Here is an 18,456-nt window from a genome sequence, read left to right as displayed (position 1 = left end):
TTTGATCTTATACTTCAGAGATAGTTTTACTGGGTTCACAACTTATTTTTTCTCACTACTTAAAGATGTTTGTTGTCTTTGGTTTCCATTGAGAAGTCTACTTTCAGCCAGATTTTATCTTGATCTTTTCTTTCAGACTGCTTTTAAGATTTTCTATTTTTGAAATTTAAACAAAATGTTTCTAAGTGTGTATTTAATTTATCTTGTTTCTGATGAACTGTAATTCCTATCTGTAGATGCATGCCTTTTATTGGATCTGAAAAATCTCAGCCATTATCTCTTCTAATATCCCTTCTCCTTATTTTTTCGATGTTCTCTTTCAAAAGTTAAGAGTATTGATTATATATGTTAGACCTCCTCGTATCCCTTTTTTTTCCTTTTTGTCTTTTTTTCTGTCTCCCTGCATGTCTGTGCTGCTTTCTGGGTGGTTTGTTTCCTGTCTTCTAATTCACCAGTTTTATTCTTTGGTGTATCTCATCTCTCTACCTGCTTTGTTGAGTTTTTAGTTTCTACATTTATAATTTTTCATTTCTAAAAGTTCTGACTTTTAAGTTGCTTGGTTATTCTGGTAACTACACATATCTTGTTCATTTTTATGCCATCTTTTATTTATTTTGATGTTTCTTACATACTGTATTTATTTTCTGTTTTGTATTTGATCACTCCAGTATCTAAAGTCTTCGGGAGAGGTAGGTATAAACATGTCGTTTCTACCGACAAGCTTAGTGGTATGTTTTGTTGTGTGATGATTTTTATTGTAACCTCATAGTTTATTGAGCTTAATGTTTCCAAATACCGATAGTATAAATTGGAAGTGCGTTGCTCCTGAGAGGATTTGCATATTCTTCTGCTGGGAACCTGGGATACTACAACTGGAAACAGTTTTATTTCTCTTCCGGGGTCTTGAGTTTAACAGGTCTGTCTCCGTTTCAGCTCTCTCATCTGGCCATAGCTCTTGTTGATTGGTGTTTGCCTTCTGAGCAACACTACATTTTGTGTATGACATGGGTCACTTTTCTGGTTTCAGCTCAATTTTTAATTTTTTTTTGCCTTTTTTTGCCTTTTGGAAGGAATTCTTAGAGATTTTCTTTCCTTTCTAGAAAGCTCAACAATAGGTTAACAGGGTTTTTTTGTTTGTTTGTTTTTGTTTTGTAACTTATAGAGTATCTATCATATTTTAGCCGAGGAGACTTTTCAGAATATCCGGTCTGCCATACTATTAGAAGTAGAAATTGGATGAGATTAAATATGCAAAGTGTCAGTATAGGTACTTTATAAATATTAATTTCACTGTGCCTTATTTAACTTTTATTTTACCACCAATTTTGTCAGCTTGCTTGACATAATAAAGTTGTTTTTTTTGTTTTTTGGTTTTTTATTTTTTTGGTTTTTTAAATTTTTTTTGGTGGATACTTTCCACAGTCTTTTCTAATGTAAATTTAATATACAATATACAAATTTTAAACTGCTATATTTATTTTGTTACTTATCACTTCATAGGAAAAAGTATTCATTTCTATTTTATGTTTTTCTGAAAATAATGATGTTAAGGGAAGATTTAACTTTGTTGTTGTATATGGGGGAGAATGTCTTATGGAAGATTAAACCTGTAGGGGTGCCTGGGTGGCTCAGCCGGCTAAGCATCCAACTTCGGCTTAGGTCGTGATCTCACAGCTCGTGAGTTCAAGGCCCGCGTCGGGCTCTGTGCTGATAGCTTGGAGCCTGGAGCCTGCTTCAGATTGTGTCTCCCTCTCTCTGCTCCTCCCACACTCGTGCCATGTCTCTGTCTCTCAGAAGTAAATAAACATTAAAAAAAAAAAAAAAGATTAAACCTGTAGAAATTGATACTCAATAAAGATCCAAAGAAATTCCAGTAATTTCTTTTGCTTGGTAATTAACATTTGGCATATGTAGAGCAGTGATTCTCAACTGGAGGCATTTTGTGCATTAGGGGAGTTTTGGCAATGTCTGGAAACATTTTTCATTGTCCCTTGTGGTTTGAGGATGTACTGATATTCAGTGGGTAGAGGTTGGAGATGTTGCAATCCTACAATGCACAGAACAGCCCCCTCACAATAGTTACCTGGCCCCAAATGTCAATAGTGCGAAAGTCGAGAAAACCTGGACTTAGAGAAATAAAGTGAAGATAAGGTGTTAATGCTGGTGGTACATTTGGGAGGAAAGGCTTTCCAGGTTTTTTTTCTTTTTTCTTTTTTTTAGAAAAACTGAAAGAAAGCCTTAGGAACACTGTTTTCTCCTTCCCATATTTTCTTTCTCTAATTCTTAAGCACTGGCATTCACATCTATACAGCAAGGACTCAGAGTCCAAACTTTTTGACTACTGCTACTAATCAGTTGGACTCTCTCATTATTTCTTGCTGTTTTTCTCCCCCTATTATAGAATAATACATATTCATCGTGGAAAACTTGGAGAGAATAGGAAATTATAAATAGAAAAAAAATCATCCTATCATTTATATGCAAGGACTGTTAACATTTGGGGGTATTTGGTTTGTCTGTTTTCTTTGTAGATAGATTTTATGTAGTTCTGAGAATACTATGTAAGTTTCATCTTAAAAAATTAAAACATAACCTTAAGTATGAATAATGTTTAGTGTTATTGTCATTTATGTAACCACTTCCCTTTGATATTGTTTCTGATGTTTTCTTATTATGAATAATGTTTGATGAACATCTTGTATGTAATTAGTTAGCTGTGTTTCAAATTCTTTCTTTAGAATAGATACTTAAAGGGTACTTATGGGTCAAAAGGTGTGAATGAGGTTCTTGCTAACAAATTGGTGAATTTATCCTACCATAGTGTATGAGACCACCTATTTTCATTTTGGACTTAATCACCTTTTTAAACAAACTATTACATTAAAAAAATTGTTTTTAATGTTTATTCTTTTTTTTTTTTTTTTGAGAGAAAGAGAGACAGAGTGTAAGTGGAGGAGGGTCAGAGAGGGAGGAAGACACAGAGTCTGAAGTAGGCTCCAGGTTCTGAGCTGTCAGCACAGAACCCCTCGCGGAGCTTGAACTCATGAACCGCGAGATTACGACTTGAGCCCATGTCAGACGCTTAACTGCCTCAGCCACCTAGGCACCGCTAACCAAACTATTTTATAAGCCTTTAATATCTATACAAAGCTTTTGGAGGCCAAAAGGGGAAAATCATTGTATATCCTTGCATTGAGACTATAGTTAATCTGCCTGAGTCAATGGAATATAAAAGAGCAATTAGAGAAATCAACATGAACACATGTAAAATTTCCTTGGAGCTACTCAATTTATGTAATCATTGTGGCCTTGCAAAATTGTATCTTCTAGTTGTGCAAATTGACTCCTATTTTAAATGCACTGAGTCAGCTCACTTAAAGAAGTCCTAGAGTAAGTGTTGTTAAGTAGAAAAAAAATGTCCTTTCATAGTTTGGTTATGAGTTCATTGTGGTTGTATTTGTTTCATAAGTTCAAAATTTTGTCACTTATTTAAGTAAAATGAATGCCGCCTTCATGCATAAACCGACCTTGTGATAGCCATAGGGTCTTGAGATCTGGGAATGAGCTAGCTATACACTGTACTGTCATGAGATTACGTCTGTAAAATAGAACTAAAAACGAGTTTTAGAAAGAGAAAAGAATCAGGGGTTTCCTCATTTAATGAGTTGAGAAATACAGGAGTATAATTCTTTGCTTGAAAATTTTCTTATCCAAAGCATACCCCCTGGTAAGCAGTGTTTGACACTTCCTCATTAGGAAATTATTCCTGTGCCTTTTCCTTTTTTAAAAAGGATACTGTAAGGGAGGTGGAAAGGTGAAGGGTTGACTGGAGCAAGGACGGAGGTATTAGCAAATAAGGGGAGACCAAGTTGCTAAGTGAGAGGGAAGGAGTTGTGGAACTTAAGAGAACAGTAAGTTAATTTGTTCTTAAATTATTTTGAACAAGGTGGGATGTAAATACACATCATAAGTTAATACGCTTCCCTGAAAATGGTGAATCTAGTCTTGTTCTCATAATACAGATGAATCGGAAAACAAAGTGTATTGCTTTACATGAATAATGAGTTTCCTACATTTTCACTTTTGGAAATTTAGGAGATGTTTTTAAACCCTTAATTTGTGATTACAAATTTACTTGAAACTAATTCATACTGTAGTTGTTTCTTCATTAGTTAAGTTTGAAAGTTTTACAAGGATGAAATTGCTGTGTTCAATTTCTCCTACTGTGCAGTCCTTATTTCTGTATCTTATGACTTAACCAAGAGCTAGAAGTAAACGAATTAGTTTAAAACTTAAAAACAGCAACAAAACCCAACTTAACGTTTCCCTAACTTCAAAACATGAAACCTAAAGTGCTCTGTCATAATTCAAAGCATGATTTGAAAGATGTGCCATCTATCTCTGACTGTTCTGTCAGGGAGCGAGAAGGAGCAGGACGTGAAAATTGAGGAGCGTCTGTTAGTTCTGAGTTCCTTATTGTTTTGGCTTATAATATTGTGAATTTGTAGGGTTATTGTGTAATATTTAATTATTCGGAATGTTTCCAGGTTACTTTTGAAAGACTTCTGGCTCATATATTATTTTACATCTTTCTTAAATCTCTCAGCATAGGAGTCTGCAAGATGACTGTGATAAATTATGTAAAAATATTAATAATCTACTCTAGACCCTGGATTCCAAATGAGGCCTTTACCAGAGGACATGACTCAAACGTAATTTGATGAAACTTTGCATAGATTACTTGTTACTTTGCATAGATTATTTAACCCTTATTTTTGTGGGTTGAGTAGGTCACTTTGGGCAAAATGTAAATAGTTTTTATTCTTCTTTGAGTGCATTTCTATTCAGTTTTTTATGTGCATTGTAAACATCAAGAAGCGCAGAGATAAAGTCCTTTTAAGGCCACCTATACAGAAAAGACTTTAAGGTTGTAAAAAAACTTAACAGGCATTTTTAATCTTGAGTCCAGGCATTTCTTGAGTCCCTTTATGTCTCTTCGGTTTCGTCTTGAATGCTTACTGCCTTCTGAGATGATTGAAAATATCCTTTTATTATAAATTTTTGTTTGAATTGATGGGAAAGGTGGGACTTCATTCTTACAGGTTAATCATTTCCAGTTTTCTTGGGTTAGTTTTCAGTTTTCAAATCAGCCTCAAGCTTAAAGGTAGCAGCTGTTTGATTAGAATATTTGTATAGCTCCAGACCTCTAACAAACCATTGTCATTTTCTTAGGAAATGTGAAAATATTTAAATGATTAATTGCTTTTTGAATTCTTTACCATAGAGCTCTTACGTAGTCCTGTCCTTCCATTAGAAACACACTAAAGCAACATTTGTATTTCCAAGAAGCTCATGTATTACAGGTACTATGTATTCCTAACTAGATAGTTACCCGAATTTATCTTTAAATATATTATTTAGTGTGAATCTGACTTATCTTGACATATCTGTTGTGGAGATTAATAATAAAATAATTTTTAAATACTTTTAGTTTATGGAGTGAACTGTTCTACGTTTAAATGCACTAATTAAAAATGTTTTACTTTGATGTGTAATTTTTAAGATCTAGTAAATTTGTAAAATATTTTATCTTTTAGGAGAGGGTTAAATCCACCACACAGGGTGAAATCTATCTCCATGACAACATTCACACAACAGGAAATTGAATTTCTGCAGAAACATGGAAATGAAGTAAGTGTTTTTACAATTTTTAACTTTCTTGTTGGCAGTCGTTTTAATAAGGTTTAATAAGTTGTTTAGAATGGTGGATTTCACTGTGGAGGGGTGCCTGAGGGGTTCTTGTCGGTTAAGTGTCAGACTTCGGCTCAGGTCATGATCTCGGGTTCGTGAGTTTGAGCCCTGCATCGGGCTCTCTGCTGTCAGCAGACACCCTGCTTCAGATTATTTGTTCCCCTCTCTCTCTGACCGTCCCCCGTGCTCGCTCGCTCTCTTTCTCTCCAAAATAAACAAACATTAAAAAATAAAAGATGGTGGATTTCACTGTTTAAAAAGTTATTTTTGTGTTCTATATTTAGATACCTAGAATGTACTCATTTAGTAATGTACTTAGAATTAATATCTATGCAAAAATACCTTTATCCTGAGGTGAAACACGTATCTAAAGTTCATCAGTGTTGAATGTAAAAGCCATTTTTGGAAGACATCTAGTATGGGAGTAATTGTTAGTGTGTACTTTAAAAGACCAAAAGAATAAACTTTTGTTAGGCCATTGTGTAATCAGCTTTTGCTTAAGGTCCCCTCCTACCTTTTTATTATATGCTGAACTTTGTGTTGAGCAGGTGCTCAGTAGGGAGGAGGCTGGCAGTGCTGGGGGAGAGCCCAGCATGAAGGGGAGCCCAAGAAGAACTTGGAGAGGAGCTGTTTCATTCTAACTCTGTTTTAATGGGCTTCCAGCAATGCCATTCTGTTTTGTTTGCTTTCTCGTTTTTAGTTCTGTGTTTTTTACCATGTGTTCATGCAAGTGGTGATCTGGCATTGAAAAAACTATAAAATTGACCCAAAAAATTATTTCATTACTTCATGGAAAGGAAATAATTACTTTAGTTATACTATTCTGTTTGCATATTTTTGATATAAGAGAAAGAAAAAAGTTGTTTTAGTATTTTATTCATTTTAATTGTTCACCCTCAGAATATATGTAGGCATTTTTACTTGCCTCTCTTTCTTCTTTAAGCAAGTAATATCTTAAACTTGCTTGCCTACTTGTTTCGCACATCTGATTTTGGCTCTAAAACAGCAAAGAGGTATAAATTCAAGATTATGAGATATTTTTAAACGCATGATTTAGAGAAGTGAGCACACTTTGAAGTCTCCCAAATTTTGCTGATAAAAAATTATTTTGTGGAATCAAGTTTCAGACTGACGTGGGAAAATCTAAAGCTAGGAGAAAGGGCAGAAGATTTGTAATGACAGTATAGAATAATATATTTACTGATTAAAATATAATTTGAATTGTTTATATAAAGTTTGGGATTAAACTAGCAGTGCAAACTTTTAATTACACTCTTAGAATGTTGGCCTAGTATGGAAAATTTTGGATATCTGAAATAGAGAGTCAGAAATAAAATATTACTGTTCTTAGATGAAAGATCTAATGATCATAGGTAAAGTCAGAGAAATAGAACTAAAAAGGTGACAGTCTATTGGAGAGGCTAGGTAAAAACATCTGCACCTGTCAGTAAGTAGCTAAGGTTAGGTGAAGATCGGCTTCAAGATACAAGATTGATTGTGATAAGAACACTTAACATAAGATCTCCTCTCTGAAAACAATTTTAAGTGTCAATACAGTATTCTTACCTGTAGGCATAGTGTTGTACATTAGATCTCTGGAACTTACTCATCTTGTATGAATGAACTTTATACCCACTGAATAGCAGCTCCCCATTTCCCTTCCCAGCTCCTGTCAACTGCCATTCTGCTTTTTGCTTCAGTGAGTTTGACTGTTTTAGATGCCTCATGTGAGTGGAATCATACGGTATTTGTCCTTCTGTGACTGGCTTATTTCACTTAGCATAGTGTCCTCAAAGTTCACCCATGTTGTTGAATATGGCAGTTTTTAAGGTGGACATCAAAATAAATTTAGAATATAGGCAAGGAAACAATTTTAGGCAACTCATATCAAAAAGTGGAAACAGGGATGCCTGGGTGGTTCAGTTGGTTAAGCGTCCGACTTCGGCTCAGGTCATGGTCTCGCGGTTCGTGAGTTTGAGCCCCACGTCAGGCTCTGTGCGTACAGCTCAGAGCCTGCTTTGGATTCTGTGTCTCCCTCTCTCTCTGCCCCTCCCCCACTCACAATCTGACCCTCTCTGTCTCAAAAAAAAAAAAAAAAAAGAATTAAAATTTGAAGAAAAAAGTAGAAACAAAATATGAATATTAGAGATGACTGGAATGGGTTCATGGATTTTAAATCCCAAAAAGAGCCATGCAGACTGATAGGCCACTTAAAGCCCTTGCCAGGGCAGTCACTGTGCGAGGTGCTGTGGGTGTGCGAGGTGCTGTGGGTGCAGTTATGGGTGTGTCTCAGAGGCTTAGCTGACATAGAGCTTACAGTGTAGTTGGGGAGGCAGATATGTAACAGTTATAGCGTATGTTAGATAACTAATGACAAGAATAAGAAGTATCAGAAATAATCTGGAAGGACAGATTCAAACTGTGGGTGAAAAGGAAAGAATTGGGAAGATCTCATAGAGGTAAAACATTTAGGACCTGAGCTGGCAGGAAAAGAGATGTGTTCGTTTTTAAGTTTATTTCTTTCTTTATTTTTAAGTGATCTTGACACCCGATGTGGGGCTTGAACTTATGACTCTAAGATCAGAAGTTGCATGCCCTTTTGACTGAGCAAACCAGGCGCCCTGTGGCAGCAAAAGATATTGAAGGCAGAGCAAACACATTGCACAAAGAGAAAGGGAAATTTACTATAGTTCGTACTGTTAGAAAATATACCAACCTTTTAAATACTTGTTAAGGAAGACACACATAGTTTCTTGTGTCCCTAAGAACATCTTAGAATCAAAGTCTTGGGCTAGGTATATTTAATTCTTACTAATATTAACAGTATCTGTGTTCTTAAAAACTTACGAGGTGCTTACTTAGAAGGTAAGGATTGATGTTATAAAGTGCAGGATGGTCAGCACAGCCTAGCAAAAACTTGATAGACTTCCAAGCGCAGGTGCTTTATTATCACTTTATCTTATGTAAACATTTAAATATTAAGTTTAACATGCGTAGAGAAAGCATGCAAATGTTAATTTTTCATTTTAAAACATGTTGCCATATTCCAGCTGTGTGTCACTGTGTTTGAGGACCATCCTCAATCACATATATTTTGGATTAAAAAGGCCCTGCCCGTCTTACGTAACGTGCATGAAGGGGTCATACCTGAGGATGAGTGTTTCTTCAGTTAAAAGAGAGTATATTGACTGGCGGCGGTCCTGGGGTCTCCTCCCTTCCGGGGTTAGTGTTCTGAGGGTCAGTTAGCTGGTCCTGATTGGAGGGTGCAGGCTTACCCAGGTAAGCGCGGTGGTTGCTGAATGACTCAGCAACCCGTGTGTTGAACAGAATTCACCTACATTGCACATGCTTTCAGTGTTCCTCCAGACATTTCTATGTGGGAAAATCTGTTTACAGTCATCTGAGTGTATAACTTCAATCTGTTGTAATGCTTGCATTACAGTTGTGAACAGCTTGCCAAAGGAAGTCATGCTGCCAAATTCAGGATAAAGAGTAGGAGGGGACCGCCAAGTTACAGGGCAAAGGGCACGGATTCAGGGAATCCGTTTTATTCACCATCAGCGCAGTGGCCTAACACATGTGCATCTCTAGGGAAGATTTCGCTTTTCATTCAGAACCGTGTTAAGAATTGTTCAGTGGTTTTGGAAAATCACAGAACTGATGGCAGCACCACTTAACGGTATTTGAGTGATTAATAAAGTTCATCTGTCTTGGTCTGCGAGCTGTGGTAAGCAAATACTGTTATTACCGTTTATAAATGTGTATCAAGGACATGCTTAATATTTATTACATTATATCATTAGCTTCTACGGATGTGGTTTACGAAGTACTTGAACATTACTTTAGTGTTCTCAGACTCCTGCGGAGCAGATGTGTACGTTATTATCTTATAGAACATAATGTGCCAGATGTTAGTACAATATTTTTCAGCAAAGCACTTTGTATTTATTATTTGCAGAAATACTTTTGACATTTTTTTCAGAAGTAAAATGTTTTACAAAAAATTTCTATATACTGTATTTACCTAGTAGCACTTTTCTATCATGATGTTAACTTAAAAAAAAATCTTTAGTTGTTTCCTCCATATATCCTCTTTTGTGATATTGTGGGTAATTTATGGTCCGCTAGCTGAGGGAATTTCACTACTGGGTTAAATCCTGATTATCAGAGTTAATGGAAGCAGGGCTGGTGATCAGTGCTCTAGAAATTCAATAAAAAGAAAATGTAATAGTAATTTTATTTTGAAACATCAGTTTTTCTTTTCTAGGAGCAAATTAACTCTCCTTAATTTTGTTTTAGGCCTGAGAATAAAAGAGTCACTATTGATGCTCCACAGGCACATACAGTCTACATGTAGAAATAAAATCCTTTAATGGACAATATTTGATTATTTTTATGCTAGATTATAAAAATAACCCCCAAAACAAACTACTGCTTAAAAAAAAAAAAAAAAACTTTCTAAAACAATTGGCCCATAAAGTAAGGTGCTCTTTTCTCTCTGTTCACATTTATGATGGATTCATTTTTCATTTTTAAGAGAGATTTATTAATCACCTGCTGTGTACCAAGGACTGTCCCTGGGTGCTAGAGATAGAGTGCCAAGCAAAAGCAGACAGGACTTGCCCTCATGTAAAGCTTGGAGTTTAGTGGGGGGAGACAGACAACAAAAATCATTTTTTGCCAATTCCACTTTGGTTTAAGACAGAGAGGGCTTCAGTGGGAGTTGTAGATGCTTTGGGAGTGTGGAGATGAGGATTTTTCAGGACGTTATACTTAGGATTAAATAGGCCTTAGTTTATGAGATAAGCTATTGAGAGTTTTTGGGCAATTAAATTGCATCTTTGGGAGAGATTGGGGCCATTTATAACAGAAAACAAACACTGTCACACACAAAAAACATTTTTGTGCCAAAAAAAATTTTAAATTCCAAATTCACATGCTCAGACAGTTTTTCTGGAATATCCAGTTATCATTTTATGATATGTTGTGTGTACTCAGTCTACTATGGGGTTAAACAGGACACCTCGTGTCCTGTAAACTAAACAAGTGATGGTGATTCTCCACACAGACACATGGACTCTGAAAAGTGGAAAGCCAATATCAGAAAGAGTTTATGGGACATTATCAGAGTAAAGACCGTGAACTTTTGAATGAATCGTGAACCAGTGTGTGAAGATACCATGTCGTTTCAAAGTGTTGTAGTCATTTCTTTAAAGTTTTGGTAAACGCTAAGCGGTCTTAACCCAAACTGTAACTCTCTAGGGAAATAGATAAAATTTGAGCTGGATTTGTTAAATACTTCTTGAAGTGCAGTGGTCTTGTGCGGAAAGAATGGGCTTTGGACTCGGCAGGCTGAGAACATTGGACAGGATGCCTCTGAGACTCCATTTCTACCAACTGTAAAATTGTGAGAGTAAAATCTTTATACAGAAAGGCTAAAATACTTTGAACTTGAGCAATCTGCGAAAGTTCCGAGTGTAGTTCTTGTTGAATAATGTAGGTATTCAGATGTTTATTGAATCAGAGTCTAAGGTAGTAGAAGTTACAAGGGAAGGATTATCAATATGTATTTTTGTTCCTTATTAGAGGGATTTTTTTAGTTTTCATAATGTACAAAAGTGGCATTTACATTAATGTTTGGGTTATGTATTTAAATTCTTGGGACATTTTAATTTTTTTGCTGATCTTAAATAGTAGCAAAAATTGGCTGTGATTTTAATAACAGCATATTAAATGTCATGATTGAGTAGAGCTAAGTTACTAACTCAGTACTCCAGGATCTAGAATTACCTTGTTACTTTTAGCAAGGTTGGCAAACTGTTTCTGTAAAGGACCAGTAAATATTGTAGGCTTTGTGGGCCACCTACATACAGTCTCTGTTACATATCCTTGTTTGAATAGGGTGTTTTTAAAATAATCCTTTAAACAGCTGTAAAAACCATTGTTAGAGCAGGGGCAGTGCAAGAACAGGCCAGTGGCCCAATTTGATCTGCAGGTGGTTGGTTGAAGACCCCTGGTCTGTGGCATTCCAGAGTTTTCAGTTCTCAGTGTAAATCCTTTTATAACCTTCCTAGTTAATCTTTTTCTTGCTTCGTTTCCAGCAGAAATGTTTAAACTGTAGTGATCTCTGTTTTGTTTTCCATATATGCTGTCCGTATTCCAGTTTTCTTGCCATTTTGCTCATGATGTTGCATTTATTGTGAATCTTTTTTTAAGCCCTATCAAATTTTTACTCTGACAGGGACTGTATAAACCCGCCACTCATACTTCAAAAAAAAAATGTATATTTATATTTAATTTATATTTATATGTATGTGTGTGCATATGTGTATATATATGTGTATATGTACATATATATACACACACACACACACACCATGGCATTCACTCTAAGATATTGCAATATACATATACATATATATATATATATATTTTTTTTTATTTCATAGTTTCTTCTGTATTGGTTTTACTATCCTCAAAACATTGTAGACATTGCTATATCGTATCTTACATACTTTTTCATTATACTTATAGCAGTGAGAGTGTACAAGAATATATATCCAAGGGAGTTTGAGACTTTGGATCCATGTGAATTTCATCCAAGTTACTTTTAGTAGTTGTTAAAATTTTTTAATATTTATTTATTTATTGTGTGTGTGTGTGTGTGTGTGTGTGTGTGTGTGTGAGAGAGAGAGAGAGAGAGAGAGAACTCTCCAGAGATTCTGACTGTGAATGCATGGAGAGAGAGAGAGAGAGAGAGAGAGAACTCTCCAGAGATTCTGACTGTGAATGCATGGTGAGTATGGTGAGGTGAAGGGGTGTCTGTTTGCATTTTTAGCCAGAACCCCATTGTGATTCTGAAGCTGAGGGCTATAGGCTACCATTTGAGAAAACCACTGTAGCAGCTAAAGGCTCCAGACTAAGACTCAAAGTAATTTGTGGTCTTGTCACTTTGGGCAAACTACTTTTCCCTGAGTTTCATTTTCCTTTGTAATCTGTGAGAAGTACCTGTTTTGTGCCTTTGATGTGAACATATTGTAGCATGGTCTTTTTGAATGGTGACTGAAAACCCAGATTATTGTAGAAGGAGCTAGGTGCTAGTTTGTAACTAATGCTCTGAGCCTTTAACTTTTTCTTTTGCACCGGTATCTTTACTTCCTTCTAGTTTATTTGCCTCAGCCATTATAGCTTCCTCTCACCTCTCAGCTATTTTGTTTCTTTTTTCCTGTTAGTTACCATTTTAAAAACTTGGGTCTAATTGAAAATAGAAATTGTCAGTCTTTTTTGTTCCTTTTAAAACAACTTCTTATGGAGATATTCATATATCTATACAAGCACATGGAATAATAGAACAAACTTCCACCCATTCATGGTCTTCTTGTCCCTTCTTTATACATAACTATATAGATATTTTAAGTATTTATTTTGAGAGAGACATTGTGAGTGTGGGAGGCGCAGAGAGAGGGAGAGAAAGAGAGAGCGAATGCCAAGCAGGCTCCACACTGTCCGTGCAAAGCCCAGTGTGGAGCTCGAACCCACAAAGCCATGAGATCATGACCTGAACCAAAACCTAGAGTCGAACGCTTAACCGACTGAGCCATCCAGGCACCACGCCCACTTTATTTTTTGAAGCAAATCTAAGACATATAATTTTATATGTAAATTCATCAACTAATGTTATCTCTGAAAAACAAGGACTTTAAAAAATACATAATCGCAATACGATTTTCATGTCCATAAAAATTAGCATTAATCTAGTTAGCAATGTTCAGTTTTCTTTCATTTCCTAAGTTTCATTTCTTTTCCTTAATGGTTTGTTTGAATCAAGATGCAAGTAAGCTCCACTTACTTGCTGTGAGTGGTTAATATGGGTTTTGAAACTGAACCTGCTGATAAACGGTCAGAAGCTAGATGATCACAGTCTTACCAGGCAACTTCTTGGACTGTATCGCTTGGATTGTGGGATAGAGCCAGGTTTGCATCAGGAGAGTTGGGGCTTCAGATCATTGGGGCTGGATGCCCTGTAATCCGGGGTGAGTCCTGGCCATTCTTAAGTCTCTGGGAAGTATAACAGCTCAGATGACTTTAGACCTAGCAGTCAAACATGCTGCACAAGTGCCCTGTGGTGCACATCTGAGTTCCAGTCCTCCACCTGTGTCTCTCTTGTGCTTCAGCATCAGCTGCTACTCAGGCTCCTCACGATTGATGTTGAGTCTTACCAGAGCAGGAAGTCTGCTTGGCTTCTAGGACAGCACCTGGCATTCATCTTGGCAACAGAGGATGCCGTCTGGTTGTGGGGTGCTTTATGAACTGGTAAGAAGAAAGTTGAAACAGGCTCTGGGCCCATAGATTTTTGAGGCATTGGTGATGACATCGAAGAGTTCTTGGTTCTGTTTCCGGAAATTAAAGTCATCCTGCACAGGCAGTATCAGCTTTGGGTAGGACTAAGCAAAGGCCACACCCAGCAAGAACTTCTTAGAGATTTAGATGATGTCTTGTCAGTCTTCTACTGGACCATGGGCTCCACCAGCTCCCCAAGGAAAACCTCATACCAGTCTGTGATTCTGGGATCTTTGCAGGGATGAGGTGGTGGTGAGCAGTTACCTTCTGTTGCAGCTGCTGCTGTAGGTCTCACTGCAGGCGAGGGGGGTCTCTGGTAGTGTGAGCGGCTTGCAGGTTGACCTACATGCTGCACTGTCTCTCAGAACCCCTTTTCATGGATGCCCCTGGCAGCATCGTCTCAAAGCCACGGCACAATGGCCAGATCTGCCTGTCTTCTGCCCCCTCCACCTCCCAACTTTGTTTGTTTGTTTGTTTGTTTGTTTGTTTTTGAGAGAGAGACAGTGAGACAGAGTACGAGTGGGGGAGGAACAGAGAGAGAGGGAGACACACAATCCGAAGCGGGATCCAAACTCTGAGCTGTCAGCACAGAGCCCGACGCGGGGCTTGAACTCACAGGCTGTGAGATCATGACCTGAGCCGAAGTCGGACGTTTAACCGACTAAGCCACCCAGGCGCCCCCCCCCCCAACTTTTTATTATGAAACATTCAAATATACATAAAAGTTGAAAGATTGTGCAGGTATGGTAAACATTGTGCTGTGTTTGCTTTCACACATGTCTGTGTATCCATCCATTAGTTAATTCCACTTAACGTTTCTTACGTTTCAAAGTAAGCCGCAAACATTAGTTCACATCACCCCTTAAATCCTCAAGGAGATCGTTAATTGGAATTCAATATTTGTTAAAAATTGAAGTATAATTGACATAGATGGAAATGTAACAATCTTACCTTGGGAAGAGTTTTGATAAATGCATCCCCTTTGGTAACCCAAAGCTCTGCAAAGATAAAACACATTGACATTTCTTCTTACTTAATGTCTCCCCTCTCCAGAGGCAACCACTGTTTTGATTTTTGTTTGTATTTAATAAAGTGTGCTTTTTGCATAAGACTTCTTGTGAGAGTTGTGCATGTGGCTACATGTAGTTTGTTCCTTTTTTTATTATCTACGACTGTTCTATGAATATATCAGAATTTGTTCATTTTTCTTCGTAAGACTGGTTTAGTGAGTATTTTCTTTCAGTCTGTGGCTTTCTCATTTATTTTCTTAGTGTTTTTTTTTTTTGACAAGCCAAAATTTGTCTTTTTGATGAATTTTATCAGTTTTTAGTTTTATAGTTTCTTCTTTCTCGGCTCTAAAGAAATCTCTGCCTACTGTCATCATCATAATCTCATTTTATTTTAGAAGCTTTGAAAGCTTTAGCTTTTACATCTACATCTATGATCAGTCTCAAATTAATTTTAGTATATGGTGTGCTGGAGGTTGAGGTTCGTATTTTTCTGTGAATATATACAGTTGTTCCAGCTCCATTTGGTAAAAACACTTTCCTCAATGGATTACTTTGGAACCTTTGTCAAATATGAAATGACCATGTAAGTATGAGTATGTTTCAGGGCTCTTTGTTCAGTTTCATTCATTCATTCATTGCCCTTTATGCCAGTAGCATACCGTCTTGAAGTCAGTCTTGAGGTCAGGGAGTGCAAGTCCTCCAATTTCCCTTTTCTTTGAAGATTCCTCTCCATATTGTGTATCAGGAGTTGGCAAACTGTGTACCTGCTCCCCGCCCGCCCCCTTCACTCCCCGCGCCAGCCAGATTTGGCCTGTTGCCTGTTTTTAAAAGTCCCACTTGGTGATGTACTGTTGTTTGACATGGAGACCCCCTTCCCCTGTTGGCAGCTTCTGCTACCAAGTGTTAGAATCTTATGTGGGAGTTGATGACTCAGTCATCTTTGGCCAGCTGCTTTAGTTGAGATGACTGGGCTCTTTAGAAGGACAGAAAGAGGAACACTGGGATCTGAGTGTCACTGGGGCAGAGTGAAAGTGATCACTGGTTATTAAGATTATCTGTTTCTTGTATCCGTTTTGATGAATTGTATTTTTCAAGGAATTTGCCTAAGTTGTCGTATTTATTGACAAAGTTAATGAGAGCCTTCTTTTAAATGTGTTTAGTAGCTTCTATAATTTTGGGCTTTGTTTTTTCTTCTATTTACTCTGGGTTATTTGCTCTTTCTTTGCTTAAGATAGAACCTAAGATCACTGATTGGAGAGCTTTCTTTTCTAATCTTTTAAAGCAGTAAATTTCTCTCTAACCTCTGTTTTAACTGCTTTGCACAAATTTTGATAGGTTGTATTTTATCATTCAGTTTAAAATGTTTTCTAGTTTCCCTTATGATTTCTTCTTTGATCCATGGATTATATAGAAATGATTAATTTCCACATATTTGGAGTTTTTCTAGATCTCTTACTGTATAATCAATTTCTAATTCTGTTTTTGTCAGTGAACATTCTCTATATGTTTTCTCAACCCTTTCTTATTTTTTGAGTCCTGTTCTATGTCCAGCACATGGTCTCTCTTGGTGAACGTGCTATGTGCACTTGAAAAGAATGCATTTCTGAAGTTATTGGGTATAGTGTCCTATAAATGTCAGTTATAGGTTGTGATTGATAGTGCTGTTCAGATCTTATAGGTCTGCTTTACTGATTTCGTGTAGGTAATTTATCAGTTAGAGCACTTAACAAATGATTGTGGATTTGTGTATTTTTCCCTGTTTTATTGTTTGCTTTATTTATTTTGAAACTTGTTAGGGGCCAATATTTATTATTACTATGTCCTCCTCACAAAGGTGACATTCTGTCATATACAGTCTCTCTCTCTCTGGTAATACTTTTTTCTTCTTTGAAAAGAGCATTATCTGATCTTTATATTGTTGTTGCTCTATGGCAATAGGCCATCTTGAAGCTCTTTTTTTTTTTTCTAGATATAACTATGATATACACATGTGTGTTTCACGAGCGTGTGTGTGTGTGTGTGTGTGTGTGTGTGTGTGTGTGTGTTTATCCTTCCTGGCATTTGCTAAGCTTCATTAATCTGTGAATTTGTCTTCATCAAAATTATTTTAACATTTTGACCATTTTTTCTTTAGATACTTTTCCATTTCTAGGATTTACATTTGATTCTTTTCTGTAATTGTTCCCTTTGCTGAGATTTCATAGTTTTATTCATCATAAGCTCTTGCACACGGGGATACAAGTTGCTTTAAATCATTATCTACCAATGCCAAAGTCTTTGTCACATCAGGTGTGTCACTACTGGTTGCTTTTTCTTTTGACTGTGGGTCACACTTTGCTGTTGCTGTGTATATCTAGTGATTTTGGATTATATCCAGAATGCTGGAAATGGTGCATAGTAGAGCGTCTGGATTCTGTTTTGTTCCTTCCAAAAGCGTTGGTTTTGTTTGTTTCTTTTGTTTCCTTTTTACTGTAGCAAATTCTGCTTCTCATGGAAGATACCAGTTAAAATCTCCACTTAGTTCTTTTAGTCTTTAATTGAGTTGGTTTGGAGTCAGCCCCGCACATGCCTAGGTCAAGGGTGAGCCAGAGACCTGGGCAGAGTTTTGTGGCTCCTACTCCCTGATTCTCTCCTTCCTTGGATTTGCTGCTCACTTTCCAGTTTTTGTAGTTGCTGCAACTACTCTGATTGTTACTGACCATGTCTTTAAAAAAAACAGCAAATGCTTAATTTCCTTTCCAACATTCTGTTTGCTTTGGTTGTTCCTTAGTGTCTTCTGGTAGTTTTTATAATGTACATAGAGTTTATAGTCATCTGTTGGAGAGTTGGGTTTTAATGTGAGCTCTTCTGACATTACCAGAAGTGGTACCTGCTTTGCTTGCCTGTTAAATCTTTGTTTTCTAGGAATTTCCCCTCCAGTTGTTTACTCCGGTTCTCTCTCTCTTCCTGTTCCCACCTCCCCTGCCCTCCCCCACTCCCCTTTTCTCGCTTCTCCAGCCCAGTCATTTGTTAGTAGTTTCCCACTGTTTGGATTTTGCTGATTCGATCCGTATGGTAGTGTGTCGGTGTTCCTCAGTCATCGTAGTTACCAGTAAATTGGTAGTTGGATCTAGTAGCGTCTTAAGATTCGTGTTTAGTTTGGAAAAAGAGGTATGGTAGTGTCGGTGTTCCTCAGTCATCGTAGTTACCAGTAAATTGGTAGTTGGATCTAGTAGCGTCTTAAGATTCGTGTTTAGTTTGGAAAAAGAAGAAGACCCGGTGTTGCACGGGTTGGGTGTTGTGTTCTTTCATGGAGAGATATTTTGGTGGCACGGTTATGTTAGGGGCTGTTCTTGTAGTTCTCTGTTCATATATC

The 18,456-nt window shown here is 36.9% G+C and overlaps 1 protein-coding gene across 11 annotated transcripts in view; it reads left to right on the top strand.

Moving 5' to 3' along the window:
• Positions 1–18,456, top strand: part of AGFG1 (ArfGAP with FG repeats 1) — a 72,876-nt gene that overhangs the window by 12,649 nt on the left and 41,771 nt on the right. For all 11 annotated transcript variants that reach the window (XM_058702564.1, XM_058702554.1, XM_058702545.1 and 8 more), the window contains exon 2: positions 5,598–5,691. In XM_058702564.1, coding sequence (XP_058558547.1) covers positions 5,598–5,691 — 94 coding nt within the window. The remainder of the gene's footprint in view (positions 1–5,597; positions 5,692–18,456) is intronic.

The sequence above is a fragment of the Neofelis nebulosa genome, chromosome 2 (genome assembly GCF_028018385.1).
Source record: "Neofelis nebulosa isolate mNeoNeb1 chromosome 2, mNeoNeb1.pri, whole genome shotgun sequence".
Classification (NCBI taxonomy): domain Eukaryota; kingdom Metazoa; phylum Chordata; class Mammalia; order Carnivora; family Felidae; genus Neofelis; species Neofelis nebulosa.
Note: the sequence above shows the minus strand (reverse complement) of the source record. Positions and strands in the feature narration are given on the sequence as shown.